Below are 27,994 nucleotides of genomic sequence, written 5' to 3'. Positions count from 1 at the left end.
AACCATGAGACCTCAAGGCATTCCAGAAGATGATATCAAGCTTAGAGCTTTCCCTTTTTCCCTTGAAGACTATGCCAAAGAATGGCTATTCTACTTGCCACCGGGATCCATCACATCATGGGCTGATATGGTAAGAGCATTCTTGAGAAAATTCTTTCCAACCTCAAAAGCCATAGGCATCCGTCGAGAAATAAGTGGCATAAAGCAAAAGCACTCTGAAGGTTTGTATGAGTACTGGGAGAGGTTCAAAAAGTTGTGCACAAGCTGCCCTCGGCATGATATTTCTGACCAATCTCTCATTGAGTACTTCTATGGAGGTTTGCTACCCTCGGAGAGAAAATTTATTGACGCAGCCTGTGGAGGAACAATTGAAAAAAAATCACCTCGAGAGATGAGGGACTTGATTTCCTCCATGGCTGCAGCTTCTCAACAATTTGGAGACCAAGAGCTGCCAACAAGGAATGTGAATGAGGTGAGTAATTCTATTTTATCATCCCAACTTTCTGAACTCACCAATGCTGTCCGTAGCCTTGTTGTGAGTCAAACCCAACATGTCCAGCAGATTCAGCAGCCCAAGACATGTGGAATATGTGCTAACAACCACCCAACTGATCTATGTCCTTCCCTTCAAGAGGAGGACCAGCAAGTCAATGCGGTTGGAGGCTTTAATGGGCAAAGAAGGTATGATCCCTATGCAAATACTTACAATCCAGGTTGGAGGGACCATCCAAATTTCAATTATGCAAGGGGACAGCAATATCCAAGTTACCAGCAAAGAAACCAAGCTCAAGCTGCACCTCAAAATTCTAATACATCCCTTGAAGAGATTGTGAAAAATTTGGCAAATACTGTGCAGAATCTTGAGAAACAAATGGGGCAAATGGCTTCATCCTTAAACAAGATTGAATCTCAAGGAAAGTTACCTTCCCAAACTGAGATAAATCCAAGGCAAAATGCTAGTGCCATCACATTGAGGAGTGGAAAGGAGTTGCAAGACAATAGGGCTGAAAAAGTGCAAAAACAGGGCATGGAAGAAATTCTGCCAGAAAGTGATCAGGGCAGTGATTTGCCCAGTTTGCTTGTAGAAACTGACCCGATCGCTGGGCAAACTAAGCTGTCCAGCAGTGATTTGCCCAATTCTCCAGAGAAGGCAGACAGTGATTTGCCCAAATCAACAGACCAGGCAGAATCCAGCCAAAGGCAGAAACAGCAACCTATGGAGAAATTCAAGGTACCTCCTCCCTTCCCAAAGAGATTTGCAAGGTCCCAAAAGGAGAAAGAGGAAAAAGAGATATTTGAGACACTCCGCAAAGTGGAAATCAACATTTCCCTACTTGATGCTGTAAAACAAATTCCAAGGTATGCCAAGTTTCTCAAAGAGCTATGCACCAACTGAAGGAAACTTGCTGAACGTGAAAAGGTAAGTGTGGGGGAGTGTGTTTCAGCTGTCATCCAAAGGAAACTACCAGTCAAATGCAAGGATAGAGGAATGTTTGCGGTTTCATGCAAAATAGGCAATGTGGGAATAAAGAAGGCCATGTGTGACCTTGGAGCTTCAATAAATGTCATGCCTCTGTCTATTTTTAACTTGTTAAATGCAGGTACACTCAAAGGCACCAGCATTGTGATCCAATTGGCTGACCGATCCATTGTCTACCCTAAAGGAGTGCTTGAAGATGTGTTGGTGCAAGTGGACCAATTAGTCTTTCCAGCAGATTTTTATGTTATTGACATGGAGGAAGACAAGAGCAACACCACCTCTGACATCCTACTTGGGAGACCATTCTTGAGTACAGCAAGAACAAAAATTGATGTGCATGATGGCACATTGACTATGGAGTTTGAAGGGGAAGTTATCAAATTTAATGTTTATGATGCCATGAAATTCCCCAATGATGTTTCTCATGTTTATGGCCTTGATGTTATTAATGATTTAAGTCAAGAAATTTTTGATTTTGATCAGGAAAACTTACTTTATGAAGGTCTTTGCAGGAAAGGAAAAGTGGACAGCAACATCTCTGAAGAAGACAAAACAGCAGACTGTTGTAACTTGCTGGATATGGGTGATTTGCCCAGAACACCAGAAAATCTGCTCAAATCACAGCTCAAATCAGACAGCAGGTAGACAGAGAACCAGCAGACAGAAAATGCACCAGATTTGAAACCCTTGCCTAATCACCTCAAATATGCCTACTTGGGAGCTGGAAATACACTTCCAGTAATCATATCCAACCAGCTCAGCCAAGAAGAAGAGGAAAAGCTCCTGGATGTGTTGAGGAAACACAAGAAGGCAATTGGGTGGACATTGGAGGACATAAAGGGTATCTCACCATCAACATGCATGCATAGGATTCTCATGGAGGATGAATGCAAACCTGTTCGTGAGGCACAAAGAAGGCTGAATCCACCTATGATGGAGGTTGTAAAGAAGGAGATTGTGAAGCTCCTAGACATTGGGGTAATCTACCCCATTTCTGACAGTAAATGGGTGAGTCCCATCCATGTGGTACCAAAGAAGACCGGGATTACCATTGTCCCTAATTCTGAAGGAGAGCTAGTACCCACTCGTGTGCAAAATGGGTGGAGAGTTTGCATGGACTACAGGAAACTCAACACAGCCACAAGGAAGGATCACTTTCCCTTGCCCTTCATGGACCAAATGCTTGAGAGACTTGCTGGAAAAAGCCATTACTGCCTCCTTGATGGATATTCTGGATTTTATCAAATCCCCGTTGCACCAGAAGATCAAGAGAAGACCACTTTCACATGCCCATTTGGCACATTCGCATTTAGGAGGATGCCCTTCGGTCTTTGCAATGCACCAGCCACTTTCCAAAGGTGCATGATGAGCATTTTTTCTGACTATGTGGAGAAGATCATTGAAGTCTTCATGGATGACTTTACGGTGTATGGCAACTCATTCCATGAATGCCTAGCCAACTTGGAGAAGATACTTCAAAGGTGTTTGGAGACAAACTTGGTTCTCAACTATGAGAAGTGCCACTTCATGGTCAGCCATGGCTTAATCTTAGGCCATATTGTTTCAGCAAAAGGGATTGAGGTGGACAAAGCCAAAATCGACACCATCAAAAATCTGCCCTACCCAACCAGCATTAGGGAGATTCGATCATTCCTTGGACATGCTGGTTTTTACAGGAGGTTTATCAAGGATTTTTCTAAAATAACTCAGCCTCTTTGCAGATTGTTACAGCAGGATGTACCATTCAACTTTGATGACAGCTGCAAATCAGCCTTTGATTTGATCAAATCACTCCTAATTTCTGCCCTAGTCATCCAGCCACCTGATTGGACCCTTCCATTTGAGATCATGTGTGATGCCAGCAACTTTGCTATAGGTGCAGTATTGGGACAGCGCATAGGTAACTCTCCTCATGTCATTCATTATGCCTCACGCACCCTAGATGCTGCACAATGCAATTATTCCACCACGGAAAAAGAGTTGCTGGCTGTTGTGTTTGCATTGGAGAAGTTTAGACCCTACCTACTTGGTACAAAGGTGATTATATACTCAGATCATGCTGCACTAAGGTATTTAATCAAGAAAAAAGAGTCCAAACCTAGGCTGGTGAGATGGATATTGCTGTTACAAGAGTTTGACTTGGAGATCCGTGACAAGAAAGGCAAGGAGAACCTTGTGGCTGATCACCTTAGCAGAATTCTGACCTAGATGGAGACATGCCCCATCAATGAGACCTTCCCCGATGAGCACCTCTTTGTTGTCCAAGAAGAGGAACCATGGTATGCTGATATTGTTAACTTCCTTGCCATAGGTGATTTGCCCACTGATTTGCCCAAACACATAAGAGACAAGATCAAGAAAGAGGCAAGGTATTATGTGTGGGATGAGCCTTACCTATGGAAGCATTGTGCAGACCAAGTCATAAGGAGATGCATCCCAAACCATGAGATCACATCTGTCCTAACTTTCTGCCACTCTTACAGCTGTGGAGGTCACTTTGGGCCACGCAAGACAGCCTTGAAAGTCCTTGAAAGTGGATTATTTTGGCCTAACATATTTAGAGATGCTTATTTATTTTGTAGGTCATGTGCAAGATGCCAACAAACGGGAAACCTTGGCAAAAGAAGTGAAATGCCACAAGCACCCATTATGGTGTGTGAAATCTTTGACATATGGGGCATTGACTTCATGGGACCATTCCCACCTTCCTTTGGCAACACCTACATACTACTTGCTGTGGATTATGTGTCTAAGTGGATTGAGGCCAAAGCAACAAGAGCTGATGATGCAAAAACAGTGTGTGATTTTGTAAAATCCCACATTTTCTCAAGATTTGGACTGCCCAAAGCCATGATCAGTGACCGAGGCACCCATTTTTGCAACAAGGTAGTAGAAACTCTCCTCAAGAAGCACCATGTCATCCATAGAACATCTACTGCCTATCATCCTCAAACCAATGGGCTGGCTGAAGTGTCAAATAGAGAGATCAAGTCCATCTTGGAGAAAACGGTCTGCCCAAATCGAAAGGACTGGAGTACACGCCTCAATGATGCCTTATGGGCATATAGAACAGCATACAAAACTCCAATTGGGATGTCTCCATATAGGCTGATTTATGGGAAAGCATGCCATCTACCTGTGGAACTTGAACATAAAGCCTATTGGGCTGTGAAGAGCTGTAATCTTGATGAAAAAGAGGCTGGAGTTCACAGAAAATTACAGATTCAAGAGCTAGAGGAAATTCGGCGTGATGCATATGAAGCTTCATGGGATTACAAAGCAAAGACCAAAGCATTCCATGACAAAAATATCTCCAGAAAACACTTCCAAGTTGGTGATAAGGTCTTGCTTTTTGATTCCAGGTTCAAATTATTCCCTGGAAAGCTTCGGTCTAGGTGGATTGGGCCATTCTTGGTTGAGCATGTTTATCCACATGGAGCTGTTGACATACGGAGTCCACAAACAAGCAAAGTTTTCAAGGTTAATGGGCATCGTTTGAAGAGATTCTATGAAGGTTTTACTGTCCATGTTGTGGAGGAGGTTCCCTTGGATCCCCCTTCCCAAGACTGCTGAGCAAGACACTGAAGTCCAGCCCAAGACAGAAAACAGGGCGCTACTGGGAGGCAGCCCAGAGGCAGTGATTTGCCCAGTGATTTGCCCAATACTTGCCCAAACCGCCGGGCAAATCGACTGAATGTACCATAATCACAAGTGATCAGGGCAGTGATTTGCCCAATTGCCCAGATAATTTGACCAAGATCACCGGTCCAATCGCAAAATCAAGCACATCATCAGAAAAGGGCGTGAACAGTACCAGCCCAGCACCTGCAAAGGAGAAGCGGTCTGGCCAAGTGATTTGCCCACTGCTTACCCAAATCACTGGGCAAATCACCCTGTCATAAATCCAGAGGGCTAGCATTTAATGATCAGGGCAGATCACATTCCCTAATCACTTTAAGTAGTATTTTCTTTTATTTTTAATCTTTACGCTAAACTACTGTTTTATCTCTTCTTCTTCTTCAAGATTTCTCCTCTCCTCTCCGACCACCACTCACCCACCGGCAGACTCAAAGACCACCATGGTAAGAATCAAGATGAAGGCCACCGGCGGACCATTCATGTGGAAGAAATTAGGGCTGCCGAGACCCACACCCTCCGACAGTGATGACGAGGCGTGGGACACACCTCCACCAGCCACCGCCAGCGCCGAAACACCACCAGCCACAAGCACAGGAACAGGACGCACCGATTCACCGGCCGTCCAGATATATCGCCGGCAAAAGAAACGGCCAAGAACGCCGCCATCCACATTAGCCCCGACGGCAAGCCCTGAGGGCAAAAAGTTCCCCGAAACCACCACTCCCACCGGCCACAGCCAGAAACGGCCAAGAACTCAGTCGCCACCGAGGTTCGAGCCAGAACCGGAACCTACCATCACCAAAGACACTGATGCGCCAACTGATTCCACCAGCGATGTGCCCAACGCTGTGCCCAGCCATATGCCAAGCAATGTGCCTAGCGATGCGCCTACTGACTTCACCAGCGCTATGCCCAGCGATGCGCCCAGGGACTTGCCAAGTGATGTGCCTAGCGATGTGCCCACAGACACACTCAGTGATATGCCCAGCAATTTGCCCAGCGATTTGCCCAGGCCAACACACCCAGATCACATCGTCAAAGCACTGACATTCAACAAAATTTCTGAACGCACCAGGCTGCTTAAAATTTCATCCTTACCATATCATCCAGGTAAGTATATCCATCATGCCACCCTTGGAGCACTGAAACTACATTCCCAGGTACGTTCTCTAATTTCTGCTATTGGCTGGGACACTTTCTTCCTCCTGCGCATGCCATCCTTCCTGGAACTCACACAGGAGTTTTTCACCACATTTTATTTTGATAAACCTGCCATGCACAACATACACACACCTGGCACCATTGGATTTAGATTGTTGGGGAAGCGATTTCGCTTATCCCTGCAGGAGTTCGGCATAGCCATGGGCTGTGAATGCCCACAGTCAACCTGGGACTTCCCTGCTGAGTTTGATCAAAACTCTGCATACTTGGAACTCAGTGATAATCCACCTGACTCATACTCACCCACTAGGTCCAAGGACCTATACCTCAGCAACCCCAGTCTGAAATACCTTCACAGATACCTGGCCTACACATTCTCTGGGAGGAAGGATGCCTCCAACATCCTGACCAGAACTGAGTTGTATTTCCTTTGGTGCATGCACAGGGGCAGGAAAATACATCTTGGATATTGGGTTGCCACCCAACTCTCCAGCATTATACAATATAATAGGCCCTTGATTTTTGGTCCTTGGATCACTGCCATTGCAGTGAATCTCAAGCTATTGCACCCCGCATATACTGACCTCTCCCCCACCCCCAAAACAACCCCCTTGGACTTACGCACATTAGATGATATGGGGTTGCTTTGTAAGGTGGGGGATGTTTTTTCTATTGCACCTGCAGGTCCAGTAACGCCACGCCATGAGCGTGTTTTCAGAAGGAAGAAAGTCACCATAAGCACCAGCACACAGCAGCCAGCCTCCACCGCAGAACCAGTAAATGAGGCAACCCAGGCAATAGGCCAAGGACCAGCAAATGAGCCACCACCAGCAGCCCCTCAGCAGGATGCTCCTCAGCCACACGAAGACGAAGCCCCCAACCAGACAGTCGAGGCTCGTCTCAGTAGGATTGAGGACCAAATGCAGAGGATGGAGCACTTGTTGAACCTGCTGGTGGACCACTTTCTGCCCCAGCACCGTCACTGATAGCGATCTGCCCAGTAATTTGCCCAGTACTTGCTCAAGTCACTGGTCAAATCACCCCCAGGCCAGGAAATATCTTTCCCTTTCCTTTTTCATTCTTTTATATATATACTTACACATTGAGGACAATATGTGGGATAGGTGTGGGGGTACTGGAGAGTCTTTATTCCATTCTTTTGATCTGTCAATCCTTTTGATTTCTTTTTGTTTCTTTTTGTTTTTTTTTACCCCTTTTTGCACACACCAGAATTTTTTCACACTCCTAGCACACACACACAGAATTTTGTAGCTAGTTGCTTTACTCAACATAAATAACAAGGTTGAAAGAGTGCCCTTATCTCATGACCCCATTGATTGGCCACCCCTCTAAGCCTTAGTTGAATTACTCACAGTATGCTACCTTCACTTAGGAAGTTCTTCACTTGAATTGAACCCTTAAACTTGTTGTGGTCAAGGGAAATTAAAATACAAATACATGCAAACACAAAGTGAGTGTAACTCCCTATGAGCTGATTTGCCCAAATTATCATGAAAAACCAGCACAAAGCACAAATCACAAACTTGTTCCAATGGTCTAAGACTATGAACTGAGCCTAATAGCCACTTGGAGAAGTAACTGACTGAGTAACCGGGGGTGTATCACCCATGTACACAATCGCGTAAAAAGGTCAGTAATTTTTTCAAGCAAATAAGTTTCGATGGTCTAGACTATGAACAGAGCTAGTAGCCACTTGAACAAGTGACTAACTGAGTAACCGGGGGTGTATCACCCATGTACACAATCGCGTAAAAAGGTTAGTGACTTTTTCAGGCAAGAATAAGAATAAGTGCTGCTGAAAATAAAAATATAAATAAAAAGGAGAAAGAGAGAAGGTGGCAGGTCACTCCTAGGGGTTGCATTAAAACTAACATAAAGGAATAAGCATGATTGATTCAAAAACCTTTCTCTTGACCATGGTAGGTGAAAGGAAACAAGGAAAGGAGAGGATGACCTTAGTGCATGTACTCTATACTGTGATAATTCAGATTAGGAGTCTAGGGGGAGCTGATTAAGTGGTACTTAGGCTCTAAGGAAAAAGGGGCTTGATTGGCTAAGTTATTTGTTGCTTGAGGACAAGCAAAAAGCTAGGTGTGGGGGTATTTGATCAAGCACAATTTAGCCACATTTTTATTATCTCTTTTATTGCTTATTTACACATTTTCTAGCTTAATTTATGGTTTTTATCTTGTTTTTACAGAAAAGGAAGAATCTGGAAAATGGGAGAAAAAGTGCAGAAAATTTGCAAAAAGATGATTTGCCCAGTGATTTGCCCAAAAATCTGCTCCAATCACTGCCCAGATCAAGCTAAAACAGATATCCAGAGGCAACAGACAGCAGTGACATGGGCAAGCGATTTGACCAAGACAATCGAGAATCACTGGCCAAATCACTCGCAGAGGCATAGAGGACTGACTCACAGAGAAGCGATTTGCCCAGTGATTTGCCCAAGAAACTGGTCAAATCGCCGGGCAAATCACTTTGATAGCAGAAAATTACAGCAGAGCGGGAAAATGGACAGCAAACAGAAATCCGAATTTTCAGAAGTCCAAATCCAATCCAATCACTACCAACACTTATCCAAGAGCCACGAAAGAACTTCTCATCCAAGGAAATCCAATTGCAATTAAATTCAACATCAAAAGAGGAGTCCAACATCAAATCAAAAAGGGATTTCAAAACCCTAGACAATTCTTCAGCTATAAAAGGGTAGTCTCAAAACCAGCAAAGGATTATCGAGATAGCAATTCAGCATACTCTCCCCTTCGCCAGAAGCTCTGCAACTTTTCCCTTTTCTCTTCTTTTAATCTTTTTGTGTATTTTAGTCACCATGAGTGGCTAAATTCATTATTTTCTAGTTGAAGTTGAGAATATTCAGATTTGTGATGAATTGGGAGGTTTAATACTCCATTGTTGAACTCTTGTTTGTTTCAATATTTATGCAAACTGATCTTTTCCATAATTATTACTTTGCTTTTAGAATCAATAAGGGCCCATTGCTTTTAAATTGCTTAAGTAATATTGTTTGAATGATTTAGGTCCGTAATTGCTTAGGTTGTTCAAATACACATTTAATCAAGTTGCATAATCTAAACTTGACCACGCGGTTGGCAAGGATAGAATTGGGTTTTTCTAAGTCTTAATGCAATCAACAGTTGTTCGATGCTACAATGCCCCAAGGACGTTCCTTGGCAACTTGTTGATTAGTGTTTGATTAGCGAACGTTTCCTAATCAAACTAGAACTAAGGAAGAATTTGGATTGTGAGAAGCGTCTTCCACAACCAAAACTGATTTATTGAAATCAAATAGGAGTCTTTAATAATCAATGATCAATTCTGAACAAACTGAATTAGACTCACACTTCAGCTAGAATCTCTTTCTCATTGAAATTCTCATCTATTTAAATTATTGCTTTCTTTTGCTATCATCAAATCAAACCCCCATCTTTTAATTATTTGTTATTTACTCATCTTGGTTATTATTAGGAAGATCTTTAGTGTCAATTCCCTGTGGTTCGACCCTATTGCCACTATCTACAAGTTTATTGTTGATTGTTTAATAGGTTTATTTTTGACGGCTTCGACAACCGCCTATCAGAGGTGAAAGCACAAACTCTGAGATGGGAGTTTGAGAGTCTTTACATGGATGATGATGAAGCTGTCGATAATTTCGTTGGTAGGGTGTCTACCGTCGTCAACAAGCTGCACGGACTTGGTGAAAAATTAGACGAGGAGTACATAGGGAAGAAGATGTTGCATGCAATGTCACTGAAATTCATCCAAATTGCCTCTATAGTTGAGGAGTTCGGTGATCTGAAGAGCAAGATAATGGAGGAAGTGACTGGTTCACTTAAGGCTCATTAAGAGCGCCTACACAACCGTGGCATGAAAAGAGGTGAGCATGTACTCCTAATACGCATGGAGTGGTATGCGCATGAGAAGATGGTGAGCTCAAGAGCTGGTTCACCGAAAGAACATGCCAAAGGGTGTGATAATGGCGGTGCTCGTGGACATGGTTGTGGGCATAGGCATGGTGGCTCAGAGCGCGGCCGTGGACGAGGATGCGACAACAATGAGAATTGGAGATCTAAGAAATTTGATATAAAAAAAGGTACGGTGTTTTAATTGTAATGAGTTTGGGCACTTTGTGTCGAACTTGCCTCCTAAATACAATGATAGAGGTATGTTTACTATTTCTTGCACCATTGGTAATCTTAGATTTAAAAAAGCTATGTGTGATCTTGGAGTCTCAATTAATATCATGCCTTTATCTATATATAATTCATTAAAAGCTGGTCTCTTAAAGAAAACAGGTGTTGTCATCCAACTTACTAATAGATCTATTGTGTATCCCGAGGATATTTTAGAAGATGTTCTAGTCCAAGTTGATGGGTTAATTTTTCCTGCAGATTTTTACATCATTGACATGAAAGATGATAAAGTTAAGATTACATCTGATATTTTGTTGGGTAGGCCTTTTCTTAGCACGACTAAAACTAAAATAAATGTGCATGATGGTGCTCTCACCATAGAATTTGATGGAGAAGTAATTAAATTTAATATTTAACGATCATGGCAATGACAAGGAGTCTCTTGAAGAGCAAAGAGATGCCTACCATGTTTTGGGCAAAAGCGGCATGAACGACAGTCTACCTTTTGAACAAATCCCCAATGAAGAGTGTAGAAAGGAGGACACTGTATCAAGCACCTACGTATGTTTGGATGCCTAATGTACATCACCTATGTGTGTTTGGATGCCTAGCACACGTGAAAGACATCTCTCCACATCTTAGGAAATTGGAAGACAGAAGTAATACAATGGTCTTTATCGATGATGAACCTGGGACTAAAGCTTGCAGAGTTTATAATCCAAAGACAGGAAGAGTGCATGTGAGTAGAGATATCCTATTTGAGGAAGACAACCAATGGAGTTGGGAGTCCACTCCAAGGGAAACTCTATTTAATTCAGGTAAAAAACTAACTATATATAATGAGTTTAGAGAAGGTATAGGGAACGGAGCTAAACGCATCGCTCATTCTAATGGACGATATGAAGAAGACGCGAGCCCAGCAAGGAGTGTGCTGCAAACATCTGTGAGCTATGATCCGAAAAGGAGTGTGCTATGAATGATGCCAGTGAGCTGTGATCTGAAAAGGAGTGTGTCACGAACGCCGAACATCTACGATCTGAGAAGGAGCATTCCTGCAAGGAGTGTACCGTCGATGTCAACTTCCTCAAGTGAATTCGATTCCAGTTCAGAAGATGTCTGGCGATACCGATCATTGCAAGAAATTTATGATGAACAAAGGAGATAGAAGATGAGGTAGGGCTCTATTTCTTATCATTGGAAGAACCAATAACATATGAGGAAGTAGCTTGCAATGAAAATTGGAGACAAGCTATGATAGAGGAAATGTTGGCCATTAAGAAGAATGGGACTTGAGAGCTCATAGAATTGCCGAAGGGACACAAAGCCATAGGTCTAAAGTGGATTTTCAAAATTTAAAAAAATCCATTTGGACACATTGTCTGGCACAAAGCTCGGTTGGTTTTAAAGGGCTACGTACAGAAGCAAGGCATAGACTTCAATGAAGTTTTTGCCCCGGTCATGAGATTGGAAACAATGAGAATGTTTTTGGCACTTGCAGCGCATAAAGTATGGCAGGTACATCACAGATGTCAAGTCAACATTCTCAAATAGTGAACTTGAAGAAGATGTATACGTAGTGCAGCTGGCTAGGTTTGTAGAGAAGGGTCAATAGGATAAAATGTTAAAGTTGAACAAGACTTTGTATGGTCTGCGTCAAGCTCCCAGGGCATGGAATGCAAAGCTTAATAAGAGATTACATGACCTTGGATTTGTGAGATGTCCAATTGAATATGTTGTGTATACAAGGTCTATGGAGGGTGCGATCACTTTGGTGGGAGTCTATATGGATAATCTCATCATCACAGGTTCAAGAACAAATGAAGAGTCTATTCTGGTGGGAGTCTATATGGATGATATTGCATACTTCAAGGATCAAATGAAGAGTCTGTTCGAGATGAGTGATTTCGAATTATTGAGCTATTATCTAGGGATCAAAATATCGCAAGAATAACAAGGTATTACTCTTTGTCAAGTAGGTTAGGCCGTAAAAATTCTTGAAAAGATGGATTTAGCCGATTGCAAACCTTGCCAGGTTCTAATGGAAGCTCGATTGAAATTAAGCAAGCTAGATGACAGTCCATCAATGGATTCAACTCTGTACAAGAGTGTAATAGGCAGCCTAAGATACTTGGTAAATGCAAGACTTGACTTGGCATATTCAATTAGTGTTATTAGCCGTTATATGAAAGCACAAACTACAACCCGCATGGTTATAGTTAAACAGATTCTGAGATATGTGAATGGTACAATCAATCATGGATGCCACTATACACATGGAAAGGATTCAGGTCTGAAACTGACAGGATACAGTGACAATAATCTTTCAGGTGATGTTGATGATAGGAAGAGCACCACGGGTGTGATTTGTTTCCTTGGGGATAATCCAATCACATGGGTGTCCCAAAAAAAAAAGTGGTGGCACTATCGTCTTGTGAAGCTGAATATATAGCCGAGTTTATTAGTGTGTGTTAGGGAGTATGGCTAGCAAGATTGTTGGGTGAAATTTAACAGGAGAAGCAGGATAGCGTAGTGTTAAAAATTGACAACAAGTCTGCCATTGCACTCACCAATAATCTAATTCATCATGAGAGAAGTAAGCACATTCACACAAAATTTTGTTTTATACGTGACTGTGTGTAACGAGGAGACATAGAGGTGGAGTATGTGAAGACACAGAAACAGTTGACTGATATCTTAACGAAGCCTCTTGGTCACTTAAAGATGGAAGAGCTACGGTTCGGAATCAATAACTCCAGTAACCGCAACAAGATTAGGAGGGTGACTATAGTGTTTAATCTTATTGCTGATTGTTGGTTTGTTTACCGATGTTTGTTTTTTCATATTGCATTAGTTGATTATTTTTTGTATAGCACATTGTTTAGTGTCTTATGTATTAGTTAGTCATAGATTTGCTGGAGTAAGTATTTAGGAATGTGGAAGATTACATGACATTTTATTCTGTGTTTATTCTTCAAGTTTGTTGAATAAAACTGAGCTGAGAGAAAAACAATATTATTGTTACAAAACCAGAAAAAATTAATCGAAATGTCATGTTTATCGTCTTCTTTATTTAATTTGTTGTGTTTGTTTTTACTGAGTTTTGCATAGATTGTATATCTGACAGCTGAAGCCATAAATAACAAATTGGAAAATAGAAAGGAGCACCACGATCGGCAAACACTCCAAAGCTAGATTGGCCCAAAAAATGATGGATGGCACAAGGATTATTAGGAACCGCAAACAATACTAGATCGAGTGTTAGTAGTAAATGTCGGACACTTAAAAAGGAGAAAGATATAACTTCTATGATCGAGCTCAGGTATCACTATTAAAGTCAAGTGAGAGCCACATGCCGATGAAAAAATGGAGGTTATATAGTCAAAAATATCTAGTCTCTGGATAAGATTTTAGGATAAGCAACAAGCAAAATCTATTGCCTTTAACTTTTGGAGCACCAAACTCTTCATAAAAATGTCATGATTGCCATTTTTCCAATTCTGAAAGAAAAACAAAGACAACAACCTAAAATACTGTAAATCTAACCAACGAAAATTCTCATTATTTAGTACCGATCTATCTTAAAAATAACTAAACAATAATTATTTAAATATAAAATACTTCACCCAAAAGGAGAGGAGGGTAATCCACTTTCGGGACAAGAGGATAAAGGGAGGACCTGAATTAAAAAAAAAAAAAGAAAATTTGGAATCTAAAATAAAAATATCAAAAGAAAAAAATTCTCTCACTAAAACGTGAGAGAGAGAGACCTCTTTACAGGTCAATTTATACACTGCTTCTTTTTAAGAGAATGCCCGAACAGTAAAGGAGATATTTAATAATAAATTTATAATTAGTCAAAATATTAATCGAATAATGAAGACTCATAAGTGGACAACGAGTAAACAATAATGATAGCTTTTGATAGTGGAGACGGCCAATTGTATCAAAATAAATGAAGACTTGATTACCCTTCAAGCGGGGGCCAACGCTGCTGTCACCGACAATTATTCCTGACCCAAGTCGTCCGAAAACTTGTCCAGCTTGTCAAGTTTGACCTTTCATTTCAACTATATGAATTCCTATCGACTTTACTCGAAATACTCTTTACTTTATTGATTAAAAAATATTTATTATATTTTTTTCATTAATTAATTAATTATTAATTATTATATTTTCTATTAATAAGGTAAAAAGCATTCGACAATTACATTTATCTGATTTTCTTTGGGTAAAGGAGGAGGAAAATGGAAAGAGGAAACTGATATGCATGTCGTATACAAGCGGATGCTAGACGAGCTGTCACGCTGAGCAAATACATGCGATACATGTCGTTTATATAACAAGTAATGTGCACTGGATTCCAAACGATTATGTAAATTTTTGCTTTTTCATCATATTTACAATTCATATTAATCCTTATATATATTTACTATCTGTGTAAATGTGTTATAGGAAAATTTTCAAGTTAAACAATGATTATAGCCTGAAGACTTGATCACGCACTTGAAGCGGGCGAGAAGGCTTGTTCCTGAAAATTACTCGTTGCGATCCAAATCATCAGAAATTTGTCCAGTTGTCAGGGTTTAAACAAATAGAGGTTAGTGTCTTAAATTTGGGATTTGCAAGTATAATGAATTTAAAATGTAATGAGGTTGAACCATAAGCTAACCTAATGAAAATGAATTCAGCTGGCCCAACACGTTAGTACTGAAGGGCAGAGTTAACATTGTCAAACCCAAGACACTACAAAGTGCTATTTGGGCCAGAAGAGGTGAGCTTGTTCCACATCTTTACGAGATTAATTAAGGACTTTATAATTGTAAAGCAAATCGAATCAAGTCATTTTGATGATATATAGTATAAATTTCAGAAGCTAACAGCATTTTGAAACTCCCTCCCTCACTAACTTTTAAATTGAGGGTTTTTTACCTCTTTTTCGGTTCTCATAATATTCTAATATCTTTTTCTCTATCGTTTTAAATAGAAAATAATTTCTTCTAATATCTTTTTTTTTATCGTTTTAAATAAAAAACAATTTCTCTCCCGGTTCTCAATGTGAAATTCTCTCCGTATCTCTAGTATAAATTATACATTTATTTTAATTTTTGAGTTACATATCAATTATTCAATCATCATTTAAAAAGTTTTTTAAAAATTTACTATTTTTACCATTTTTAGACACGACTTTTTTAAAAACTCACATGAAAATAAAAAAAATTTTAATCACTGTGAATATAATCAAATTAACAAATCATATTAAATTTGTGTATGAATTATTTTTCGTACTTAATTTTTAAATTGTATGATTATTGGATTCTTAACCTTATCTTTACCAATAAAAAAAGATATCAAAATCATTTGCTTAAAAATTGTAAAAAAGATATCGAAATCATTTGCTTAAACAATTTCTAAGTCAAACGTTATAGCTACCCTCCATTCTTTTACAATTTAAAATTTTCCCATCTCCATCTCTTGCCCATGATAACAACTAACCCACCTAATTAAATAACTAAACAAGTTTTACTTAGGAGGCACTCCATTATCACACAGAGATATAGTCAAACATCATATAAAATTATTTCAATTTAAGCCCAATATTTTCAATTGCAGTCCTTCCTGCAAAGCAAGTTCTTTTCACACTGCTCATCTTGATTTTTCCAGCTTTTTGTCTCACATGCACAATGTCAAAAGAAACAAAATTAATTTATTACAACAGGAAGGTGGAGTCAGGAATTAACGACCTGCCTCAATGCTTGAACATGAAATTAAAGGTTCAGCAGAGCAAACTGATGATGATGTTGGCACATGATACAAGGGAACTGGCATTTTTCCAGGAAGAATTGGCAATTCTGCTTCGAAATTAAGAACTTGCATTGCTTGCCTTATTGAAGGTCTCAGATTGTAATCAGGATGAGCACACCATAATCCAACCACCATTAAACACTCTGCTTCTTTCTCATCAAAATCCTGACGAACTCTTTCATCAGTAGCTATTCTCAGTTTGCCACTTCCATAAAGATCCCAAATCCACTCTACCAATTTCTTGTCTGAATTTTGCCCAAAAGGATCATTTGCTTTCTTTCCGGTAGCAATCTCTAATGCAACGACACCAAAGCTATAGATGTCTGACTCTTTGCTCGCCCGGCCTGTGCTTATATATTCTGGAGCCAAGTAGCCTAGAGTTCCAGCCAACCCTGTTGTTTGCGGACCTAGCTCATGGTCCATGAGTCGAGCCAACCCAAAATCTCCAAGCTTTACGTTAAAATTCGAGTCAAGCATTATGTTGCTTGATTTTATATCCCGGTGGACCACGCATTGTTCCCACTCTTCGTGAAGGTAGAGCAGCGCAGCGGCCAAGCCAAGAGCTGCTCTGTATCTGACGGCCCAGATGAGCGGACTCTTCTTCCCGAAGAGGTGAGAATCAAGACTACCATTTGGCATAAACTCGTACACAAGAAGAAATTCACCTCCTTCATGGCACCAGCCGATGAGCTGCACCAGATTCCGATGTCTCAACCGGCTGATGACCCTCACCTCGGTTATGTACTCCTTCTTCCCCTGTTTAGAACCCCTTGAAATTTTCTTCACAGCGACTGCCATGTCTAGATTAGCAAGGTAGCCCTTGTAAACAGCTCCAAACCCTCCTTCTCCTAGCTTCCTCTCGTGTGAAAAGTTTTTGGTAGCTGAATCAAGGTCATTGTAAGAAAATTTTCTTGGGATTGCTCCTCTTTCAAGGTCTTCATTAATTGATGTTAAGTTCATCGTCTCTGGTGTTTCTCTCCTCTTCTGCTTCCTTCTCCACAAGATTCCAAATACAAGAACCACAGCAGATATCAGAACAGCTAATGGAACTGCTAGGCCAACTATCAATCCTACCTTCTTAGAATTTTCGCCATTTGTTTCCTTCATCTCCAAACTCGATTTAAACTCCCAGGATTGAAGTACATGGCGTTCTATCAGATTACTTGTAGCAGCTGTAAATCCAATCTGTATCCACTCAGGCAGAACCTCCCTGAGATCAATAATATACGAAAGGCTGGTGTTCTCATTATAAGCCTGAGTTGTTTGATATTTCCAAGACACGGTCAAATTTCTGGTTGAAGCAGCATAAGTGATCCACACATCAGCAGTATCTCCAGTGTGCAAACTAGTATTCCAATATGTATACGTAGCTGAATGAACTGAATTGTTATTAATCCCCACATGCTGAACCTGAGGATCCCATTCAGTATTCGGGAAGGAGTCAAATTCAACGTGAACGATTTGGTTTTGTGGGGAGTCACTAGTTGTGATATTGAACAGGCCTAAAAATCCTCCAGCTGAATTGGGTGGTATGTGAAATCCAACCGGAGAAAGGAAGAAAGCAAATCCAGCAGCGTAAGAACTTCGACCTTGGACATCAATGTAAAAAGAGAAATGATTAGTGAAATCAGTGAGCCTTCTGCTTTTGGAATCCCAGAGAGGCACCTTGTCAGCGTAAGTGATTCTACCAACTTGACACATATAAGTGTCACTGTTGAATTCAACAGCTCCAACAGATGCTGTTGCACCTCCTTCATAGATTATACTGGGGTCAAGAGAATCGAACCGCGGTTTCTGAAAGGAGATTGAGTTAGCAGGAGGAAGAACCAGAAGGAGCAGAAAAAGCAAATTTTGCAAGCTCCAGAGAGAGGCCATGGTTGGCAAAAGGTAAAGGACCAAAACAATTATATAATGGTGTCAGGATTTTGAAGTTGCTCGTTCCAATCCTAATCGAAATTCAATATAAAAAAAAAATACAAAATGCCGAGTTAGTCTAAACATTTGAGGCTTACGTTTCAACTACCAATGGCAGTGTATGTTTGAAAGAAGCACCACTGAAAGGAATCATGCCATAAAAAAAAATACGGTGAAAGAAGCAACCAAGCAAAGTTTATCTGAAATGAAGAGGCCTGGTACCATGTTCAACGCAGCTCCAATTTTAAAATCAAGCATAAAATAAACATTTAACTAACTCGCTCTTCAATTAAGGGAACCCAACGCCAAGAAACCTTAAGAAATTCCCTACTTCTTGTTTTATTTTAATATTATGAAATGATATTGTGATTTGGCCTAAAAAGGAAGTATAAAAATCTTCTTCTTTTTTTTTTTTTCGAATAAATAGGAGCCCGGATGAAACCATGTTTAGTTTGGTGGTAGATATTTTATACAGTATGAAAGGAATCATCAATTTAAAAAATATATTAAAATATTATTTAGCTGATGAAAAATTTAAAATATTTTTAATATTAATTAATATATTTTTTAAAAAAATTTAGAGATATCTCAATATATTTTTTAAAATTAATAGAGGTTATATTAATGAATTTTTCGTACTATAAAAACTAAATAGTATAATCGATTAATTAATAAATTTTGTGGAAATTTAAAAGTATTTGAATATATTTTTAAAATAAAAAAATTAACTAATTAAATTTTTTATATTATAAAAATTAAATAATAAATTTTACTTATTATTTTTTTTTACCACGAGAAGGTAAACTCCATCAATTTTTAAAGGGAAATGATAAATTATTAATTATCTAACACATTAATTTAGAAGTGATCATATCGTTTCACCATTGTTCCAAAATCGAATTATTATAACAAATTAAAAAGTTATGTAATCGAATTAGGCTTAAATGTTAAAAACAATTCATTTAATGGAAAAATAATTAATTTGAGAGAAACTGAAAAGTTATCTCAATAATATTTTAAATAATATAATATTTTTAATCATAAAATATTATATTTATTTCATAAATAATATTAATAAATATATTTAAAAATATAACTTAGACATAAAAAAGAAAATTTCCATAAATTATATTATGTAAAATAAATAAATATATTATTTTTTAATTATACTAAGAAAATATTAATTTTAAATAATTTATATTAAAATTAGTTAATTAACTATAATTAAAATAATAATTTAAAATTGGACTATAATAGATAAATATCAAAAAAATTTTAAATTTTTACTATGAAATTTTTAGCCACGTCAGCAATATCAAATAAAATATTAATAGTCAGCTACTATATTAACAATTCTCAATTTTAATTTTGACTTTAAGTTAAAATTAATACTAAAGTTTTAAATTAATCAAAATTTAATAAGAAAAAAAATTGACTAAATTGACAAAAAAAACTAAAGTTTTGAATTTTTAAGATATTTAAGCCATTGAATTATAAACTCTCTCTAATTTTTAGAGAGAGGATTTTCTCTTTTAATAGCTAATTTTCATAGATGTATACCTTCATTTATAGGGGATTACAGGGGTGTAATCGAGCCGAGCCGAACCGAGTTTTGTAAAACTCAAACTCGTTTATTAAAAAAGTTTGGAAGCTCGAGCTCGAGCTCGACTGGAGCTCTAATATTTGATTCGAGCTCGGCTCGAGAATTAAATATTATAATCGAGCTCGATTCGAGCTCGACTCGTGAAAGACTCGTTCGATTTAATAACGAGCCTAATTCGAGCTCGAGCTCGAAAAGCTCAATTAAGAAACTCGTTAATAAAACTCGAGCTCGAACTCGGAAAGCTCGATTAAGAAACTCGTTAAAAAAGCTCGAGACCGAGCTCAAAATTAAAAAGTTTGGTTTGAACTCAAGTTCAGGCTCGAGCTCGAATTAATAATTACACTTTAATCAGTTTTTAATCATCATTAATTTCAATAATATAAAAAAAAGAGAGTGTACATAAAAAAAATTACATAACACAATTTATAACTAAAATAACACAAATAAATATAAATTCAACAACATAATAAAATTAGATTACACACAAAGTTTAATATCAAACGAATAAAGTTGATTCCAACTTCCAATAGTTGAAACAAACTAATATAATTTAATTATCTTTATAATCATCTTCATGCTTGTTCAATTAGTTAACTTGAATTTCAACTTCAATATCCATATAACCTTAATTAATTATTATTAATATACTTTGATAATTATTATCATCTTTTATATTGTATGCTTAATTATATACAAAAAATTTTTATAATTATACTTTAATTTTAAAATGTATATAATTTTTACAACTCAATTTATCATGTAGTACTATAATTTTAAAGAATACTTATTATAATAATTAATATTAATTATTTGTGATTATACATTAATTTTATGGAATCTTATTATAATAATTATATACAAAAGATTTTTATAATTTAATTTTAAAGAATATTAATTATAATAATTAATCTTAATTATTTGTAATTTTCAATACTATAATTTTCAAGTATTTATAATAGTTTAAATTTTATAACTTTATAGTTATTTTTATTTTTTTAATAATATATGAACTTGTTCATAAATTTATTTAACGAATTGGTTCACCAATTTATTTAAACAATATTACTCACGAGCCTATTTAACGAGCCTGCTCGTGAGCATTCTCAACGAGCCAGCTCGCGAGCCTAAAAACGAGCCAGCTCGCGAGCCTTAACGAGCCGAATACTATGGAGCTCAAGCTCAGCTCGTTTAAGTGACGAGCCTCAAAATTGAGCTCGAGCTTAGCTCGTTTAAAAAACGAGCCGAATTCGGTCGAGTTTTTATCGAGTCGAGTCTCGAGTAGCTCACGAATAGCTTGGCTCATTTACAGCCCTACTCATTTATTTATTTTGACTTTTCTTGCCCATTCTGAATATGAAAAGCTCCTTGCCTACCATATGAATTTATCTTTCCCACGGAAGTAATTTTAACTTTGGATAAAGGAATAAATTTCCTTACAATATGGAAGATTTTGGTATTGACTCATACTTTTTGTATCAATTTAGATTTTTTTAATGAAATGAAATTTGAGTTTCCATTTACAATTTGTATCTTCTTTATTTTGGTGATGGAAGCTTCAGTAGAAGTAACTGCTGGTGAAGTCACAGAGCAATACATAGGAACAGGCATTTTAGGAGGCAGATTTGGGATGGCAGCCTCAAAATTTAACACTTGAATTGCTTGTCTTATTGATGGCCTGGCTTTGCAATCAGGATGAGCACACCATAATCCAACAATCATCAAACATTCTATTTCTTTCTCATTATACTCTGTAAGAAGCTTCTTGTCAATGCCCATTTGAAGCTCTCCACATCCATAAAGATCCCATATCCATTCTACCAAGCTTACGCCTGATTTCTGTTGAATGGAATCAGCTGCCTTTCTACCACTCGCAATTTCTAGGGCTACCACTCCGAAGCTGTATACGTCGGAGTCTTTGCTAGCTCTTCCTGTGCATACGTATTCTGGGGCCAGATACCCAAGTGTCCCGGCCAATTCTGTTGTCTGGGGACCAAGTTCATGATCCATAAGCCGAGCTAAGCCAAAGTCTCCAAGCTTCACGTTAAAGCAAGAGTCTAGCATTACATTGCTTGATTTAACGTCTCGGTGGACAACACATTGCTCCCACTCTTCGTGAAGATAGAGCAATGCTGAGGCCAAACCAAGTGATATCTTATACCTCACTGCCCATGCAAGAGGACGAGACTTGCCGAACAGGTGATAATCAAGGCTACCATTTGGCATGAACTCGTAAACCAGTAGAAACTCACTTCTGTCGTGACACCAACCGATGAGCTGCACAAGATTCCGGTGTCTCAGTTGGCTGATGGTTTTCACCTCTGTGATGTACTCTTTCTTTCCTTGTTTAGAGCCTCTTGAAAATTTCTTCACAGCAATTGCCATGTCTTTGTCATTGAGGTATCCTTTGTAAACAGCGCCGAACCCTCCTTGGCCTAGCTTTCTGTCTTCAGAAAAGTTGTTGGTGGCTGAAACAAGTTCCTCGTAAGAAAATCTTCTTGGTCCCGCTCCTCTTTCAAGGTCTTCATTAATGGAAGCTATGCCTGTTGCCTCTGCTTCTCTCCTTGTCCTGATTCGTTTTCTTCCTCGTGAAATCAACAACGCTAGGATAACTCCAGCTATCAGCAGACCTCCAGCTGAGACTGATACACCAACTATTATTTTGTTCTTCTTTGATTCGTTTCCATGTTTCCTGTTTATATCCAAACTTGAACTGAACTCCCAAGATTGAAGTGTATGTCGTTCTCCATTTTGACCTGTTGCAGCAGAAAATCCAATAGTGACCTGCTCAGGCAAAACCCTCATAAGATCAATTACGTAAGATATACTAGTATTTTCCTTTGGATTTGTAGTTGTTTGATACCATGAAGAGAATAGCTAAAATTGGGAATGAAAATTGAGAATTTTGTATATTCTTGATTTGGAGATTTTCATGTATATATACACATTTGGAGAAACTGAATTCTAACTATGTTCTTGACTTTTCTTGAATTTTCTGGATTCCTCTGACGTAAGTTACATTTATATATGAAACGGTGCCGATTTAATTGCTTTCTTTACGGGCGTCGTCTTGCTTCTGGATTTGCACCCGTCTTTTGCTTTCCTGCGACGTCGTTTGGCTCTGGTGGTATATAACATCTCTTCAATAACTCCAAAACACACTCAAATTCTTATTTGTAGCATTGTAAGCAATCCATGCATCAGCAGTATCTCCACTGTGAAAGCTAGCATTCCAAGGTGTGTATACAGCAGAAGCAATAGAATTATTATTGATCCCAACATGCTTAACCGGAGGATCCCATTCTGGATTCGAGAAAGAATCAAACTCGACAGTAACAATATGATTCTGAGAAGAGTCACTAGTTGAAGTATTAAATAGGCCTAAGAACCCACCAGCAGAATTTGGAGGAATTTGAAATCCCTCAGGAGCAAGAAAAAACACAAGTCCATGGCCGTAAGATGAACGACCTTGAGTGTCAATGATGAAGGAAAAATGGGTTGAGAAATCAGAAAGCTTCCCTGTTTGAGAGTCCCAAAGCTGCACACTTTCTGCATAGGTGACCCAACCCACACGACATAGATAAGTAAGCTTGTTAATTAATTCAACAGCTCCAACAGAAGGCACTGCATCACCTTTGATACAGGACTATTTAGACTCCGTCAGGAGTTATAACCAATATCGTTTGGTTAAGACGAAATAAGAGAAAAGATAGGCTAAAAGACGAAAAGTCTTATTGAAATTTCTTAAAAATTTGCAAGTGAGTTCCTAATAGCCAAGGGAGGCTATTTATAATAGAAATAAAATCCTAATATGCAAAAATAATCCTAATCCTAATAGGAGTTTAAAATCCTAATAGTCAAGGGAAGCTATTTACAATAGAAATAAAATCCTAATATGCAAAATTAATCCTAATCCTAATAGGAGTCTAAAATCCTAATAGCCAAGGGAGGCTATTTACAATAGAAATAAAATCCTAATATGCAAAAATAATCATAATCCTAATAGGAGTCTAACTGTTCCATATCATTCCCTTCCACTTGTAAAGAACTCGACCTTGAGTTGTCTTCAGCAGGATAGTACTGAAATAGATCTGCCACGTTAAACGTCTTGGAAATTTTCATCTCATGTGGAAGGTCAAGAACATAGACATTGTCATTAATCTTCTGAATGATCCGGAATGGACCAATCTTCTTGGCGTCAAGCTTTTTCTGTCCTCCACCACGCTCCTTGCGTAAATACACCATAACTTGATCACCGACATTGAAGGATTTGAAACGCCTATATTTATTAGCTGTAGCTTTATATTTATCATTGGCTTCCGTAAGGCATTGTTGTACTTGCTTGAAAACATCCACGTGCTGCTTTGCCAGGTTGCTTACTGCAAGACGGTTGTGATAACCTGTGGGAAGTGCAATAAGATCAACTGTATGCGCTGGGACTTTCCTGTACACAACAGCAAATGGTGACATCTTTGTGGAGCTGTGAATCGCACTGTTGTAAGCAAATTCTGCTTGGGCAAGAGCAAGATCCCAAGCAGTTTTCTTGTTACTGCAGATGCAGCGTAGAAGACTGTCAAGCGTGCGGTTTACCACTTCAGTTTGTCCATAAATTTGGGGGTGAGCAGCACTGCTGTATCGAAGTTCAGTCCCGAAGCGTTTCCATAAAGTCACCCAGAAGTGAGCTAGAAACTTCACATCTCTATCAGAAGTAATGGTTTTGGGGACACCATGTAAGCGAACAATCTCCTGAAAAAACAGTTTTGCTACATGGGAAGCATCATTAGTTTTCTTGCAGGGAATGAAGTGCGCCATTTTAGAGAACCTGTCAACAACAACAAAAATGGAATCAGATCCACGTTGAGTACGTGGAAGACCAAGAACAAAATCCATAGACAAGTCCTCCCAAGGATGGGCTGGAATAGGCAGTGGAGTGTATAAGCCTGTATTCTGCGAATGTCCCTTCTGAGTTTGACACACTGGACACTTCTGAACCATTCGACCTGTATCCTTTTTTAATTCAGGCCAGTAAAAACGTTCCTCCAACCCAGCAATAGTCTTGTCACGCCCCAAATGACCACTCAAACCTCCTCCATGGATCTTGCGAATCAACTTCTCCCGCAAGGAAGATCGAGGGATGCATAACCTGTTCTCCTTAAAAAGAAAGTCATCATGTATCAAGAACCCATCAGTAGGCTGGTGAGTCTGGACTCTAGCCCATATATCAGCAAAATCATTATCTATAGCATACAAATCCTTCAGGAATTCAAAACCTACAACCTCCTGATTAACTGTAATCAACAGAGCAGCCCTCCTACTCAAAGCATCTGCCACCTTATTACTATGGCCAGCCTTATGTTTGATGACATAATAAAAGGCTCCAAAGTAAGCTGCCCATCGTGCATGCATCTTATTCACATGTTTTTGAGTTTTAAAATGGATCAGAGACTGATGATCTGTGTGAATAATAAATTCTCGTCCCGTCAAATACTGCTCCCAAGTTTTAAAAATCCGGAATACTGCATATAGTTCTTGCTCATAAGTAGACCACTTCTTTCTAGCTTTATTCAGTTTCTCACTAAAGAAGGCAATAGGCCTTTTAGACTGTGACAATACTCCTCCAATCCCAACTCCACAAGCATCACATTCAATCTCAAACAGTTTATCAAAATCAGGTAGAGCAAGAATAGGGGCAGAAGTAAGCTTATCTTTAATCTCTTCAATGTTCTTGTTGGCAGCTTCAGTCCATGCAAATTTCTACACTCTCTCTTTCTTCAAGCAATATGTGATAGGGGCAACGATGCTGCTGAAATTTCTGATAAACCGTCGGTAGAAAGTGGCAAGGCCATGAAAGCTGCGAACTTCAGAAATAGTTTTGGGGATGGGCCAATTTCGTATTGCTTCTACCTTCGTCTCATCAACATGTATCCCTTCTGCACTAACAACGAATCCCAGGAACAGAACGCGCTCCGTCATATAGATGCACTTCTTAAGATTAATAATCAACTCACTTTCTTGTAGGACTGTCATGACTTGACGGAGATGCTGAAGATGTTCTTCCTCACTGCGACTAAATATCAAAATGTCATCAAAATAAACAACCACAAATTTGCGTAAGAAAGGACGCAAAACCTAGTTCATGAGTCGCATAAAAGTGCTAGGTGCATTTGTTAAACCAAAGGGCATAACCAGCCACTCATACAAGCCTTCCTTAGTCTTGAAGGCAGTCTTCCATTCATCTCCCTCCTTGATCCGAACTTGGTGATAGCCACTTTTAAGGTCGATTTTAGAAAAGACTTTAGCCCCGGATAGCTGATCTAGCATGTCATCCAATCGTGGGATAGGAAATCGATATTGAACTGTAATTTTGTTGATGGCCCTGCTATCCACGCACATTCTCCAAGTCCCATCTTTCTTTGGAACTAATAGGGCAGGTACTCCGCAGGGGCTAATGCTCTCCCGAATATGCCCCTTCTTTAGTAATTCTTCCACCTGTTCTTGGAGGATTTCACTCTCCTTTGGACTCATCTTGTAATGAGGCAGATTCGGTAATTTTGATCCAGGAATGAGATCAATCTGATGTTGGATATCCCGCAGGGGTGGAAGCTTTGATGATTCCTCCACTATCTTAGGAACTCCTTTAACAACTCTTTGACGGGCGGTGGTAAAGATGGTGCATCCTCCATTGTACCTTTTGCTCTTACTAATAAAGCTAGTGTGCCTCTAGATTTCTCAACTGCGCCTGATAGCTTCTGCACTCCCGTAGAAACAGCAACAGTATGCTTCCCTTCCACCTTAGAATGTTTTGCAGAACCGGAAGGCAAGATAGTAATCTTCTTTTGATTCCACGTGAACATGTATGAATTCTCCTTCCCTTTATGCAAAGCATCAACGTCGAATTGCCAAGGGCGACCTAGCAAAATTCCATAGCAATCCATATCCACAACATCACAATTAACAGGTTCAGTATAAGATTTACCGATCGAGATAGGCACGCTGCAGATTCTGTTGACCTCAATTGTCGGTCCTTCCTTAATCCATCCGACTTTGTATGGTGAAGGGTGAGGCTGTGTAGACAACTGTAATTTTTCTACTAATTGCTTAGCTATCAAATTCTCACAACTACAGCTATCGATAATTAGCCTGCAAATTGCCTCTCCTACTCGACACTTGGCCTGAAAAATCTTCCTCCTTTGCGTCTCATGCTCCTGTTTAGTTGAGCATAAGATTTTCTTCACTACATAGGTGACTGCCTTTCCCTTATTGTCGACCACAAGATTGGCGGCCACAGGATTGGCGACTGGTTGGGGGTGTGCGGTGGCGGCGGGTTGGTGGATTCCCTGCTGCAAGGTCAATTGTCCGATCATCTCCCTCAATTCTGCCAAAGATGCCTCAATCGCAGCAAGTCGCGCCTCTTGGTTATCTGTCATGGTCGAACTTTGCTCTGATACCAATCTGATACAGGACTATTTAAACTCTGTCAGGAGTTGTAACCAATATCGTTTGGTTAAGACGAAATAAGAGAAAAGATAGGCTAAAAGACGAAAAGTCTTATTGAAATTTCTTAAAAATTGGCAAGTGAGTTCCTAATAGCCAAGGGAGGCTATTTATAATAGAAATAAAATCCTAATATGCAAAAATAATCCTAATCCTAATAGGAGTCTAAAATCCTAATAGTCAAGGGAGGCTATTTACAATAGAAATAAAATCCTAATATGCAAAATTAATCCTAATTCTAATAGGAGTCTAAAATCCTAATAGCCAAGGGAGGCTATTTACAATAGACATAAAATCCTAATATGCAAAAATAATCCTAATCCTAATAAGAGTCTAACTGTTCCATATCAACCTTGATACAATATGTTGGTTGCGTCGTTATCAAAGCGATTTATGTTGAAATTAACGCAAGGGGTTGGATCAAGAAGTAAAAGAAAGGTAAACAGCAAAGATATAGGTAGGGAATCAAAGAAGAAGATGGCCATGGCTAGAGAGAAATGTAAGCATGTAGCTGGCTGAAACTATCTTATCGCATGGAATTGGCTGAAACTATCTATTATAGAAGTTGCTTAGATAACATTAATGCTTGCAACAAGCCATTTGAAGCTACATAAATAAATCTAATTATGCATTATTTTGATATTCCATATATATCTTTAGTTGCAGGTGAATTGACATTGCACAACTGGACTCGGAGTTGAAGCCGAAATTATTGGTGATTGAACATTATAT

The 27,994-nt window shown here is 38.9% G+C and overlaps 2 protein-coding genes and 1 pseudogene across 2 annotated transcripts; 1 reads left to right on the top strand and 2 right to left on the bottom strand.

Annotated features, from left to right (window-relative positions):
- The first annotated feature begins 12,454 nt into the window (after positions 1 to 12,454).
- Positions 12,455 to 15,039, top strand: LOC110627635 (uncharacterized mitochondrial protein AtMg00810-like). The gene is made up of 2 exons (XM_021773981.1): positions 12,455 to 12,847; positions 14,935 to 15,039. Exons 1-2 carry the CDS (start codon positions 12,455 to 12,457, stop codon positions 15,037 to 15,039), a joined length of 498 nt encoding a protein of 165 aa, XP_021629673.1.
- A 974-nt stretch (positions 15,040 to 16,013) lies between these two features.
- LOC110628068 (L-type lectin-domain containing receptor kinase IX.1) lies at positions 16,014 to 18,347 on the bottom strand. The gene has a single exon (XM_021774527.2). It carries the CDS (start codon positions 18,127 to 18,129, stop codon positions 16,186 to 16,188), a length of 1,944 nt encoding a protein of 647 aa, XP_021630219.1. The 5' UTR covers positions 18,130 to 18,347; the 3' UTR covers positions 16,014 to 16,185.
- A 2,885-nt stretch (positions 18,348 to 21,232) lies between these two features.
- LOC110627636 lies at positions 21,233 to 27,747 on the bottom strand (annotated as a pseudogene).
- Positions 27,748 to 27,994: the final 247 nt, after the last annotated feature.

Source organism: Manihot esculenta, chromosome 12 (assembly GCF_001659605.2).
Source record: "Manihot esculenta cultivar AM560-2 chromosome 12, M.esculenta_v8, whole genome shotgun sequence".
Classification (NCBI taxonomy): Eukaryota; Viridiplantae; Streptophyta; class Magnoliopsida; order Malpighiales; family Euphorbiaceae; genus Manihot; species Manihot esculenta.
The sequence above is the reverse complement of the archived record's forward strand: the minus strand, read 5'-3'. Positions and strand labels throughout refer to the sequence as shown.

Bases quoted from the DNA above. Each gene is read 5' to 3' on its own strand.
- LOC110627635 (XM_021773981.1), top strand. From the start codon at position 12,455: ATGGATTTAGCCGATTGCAAACCTTGCCAGGTTCTAATGGAAGCTCGA. The intron at 12,848-14,934 runs GTGTCCCAAAAA...CAATGATTATAG, and splicing joins GGGATAATCCAATCACATGG to CCTGAAGACTTGATCACGCA.
- LOC110628068 (XM_021774527.2), bottom strand. From the start codon at position 18,129: ATGGCCTCTCTCTGGAGCTTGCAAAATTTGCTTTTTCTGCTCCTTCTG.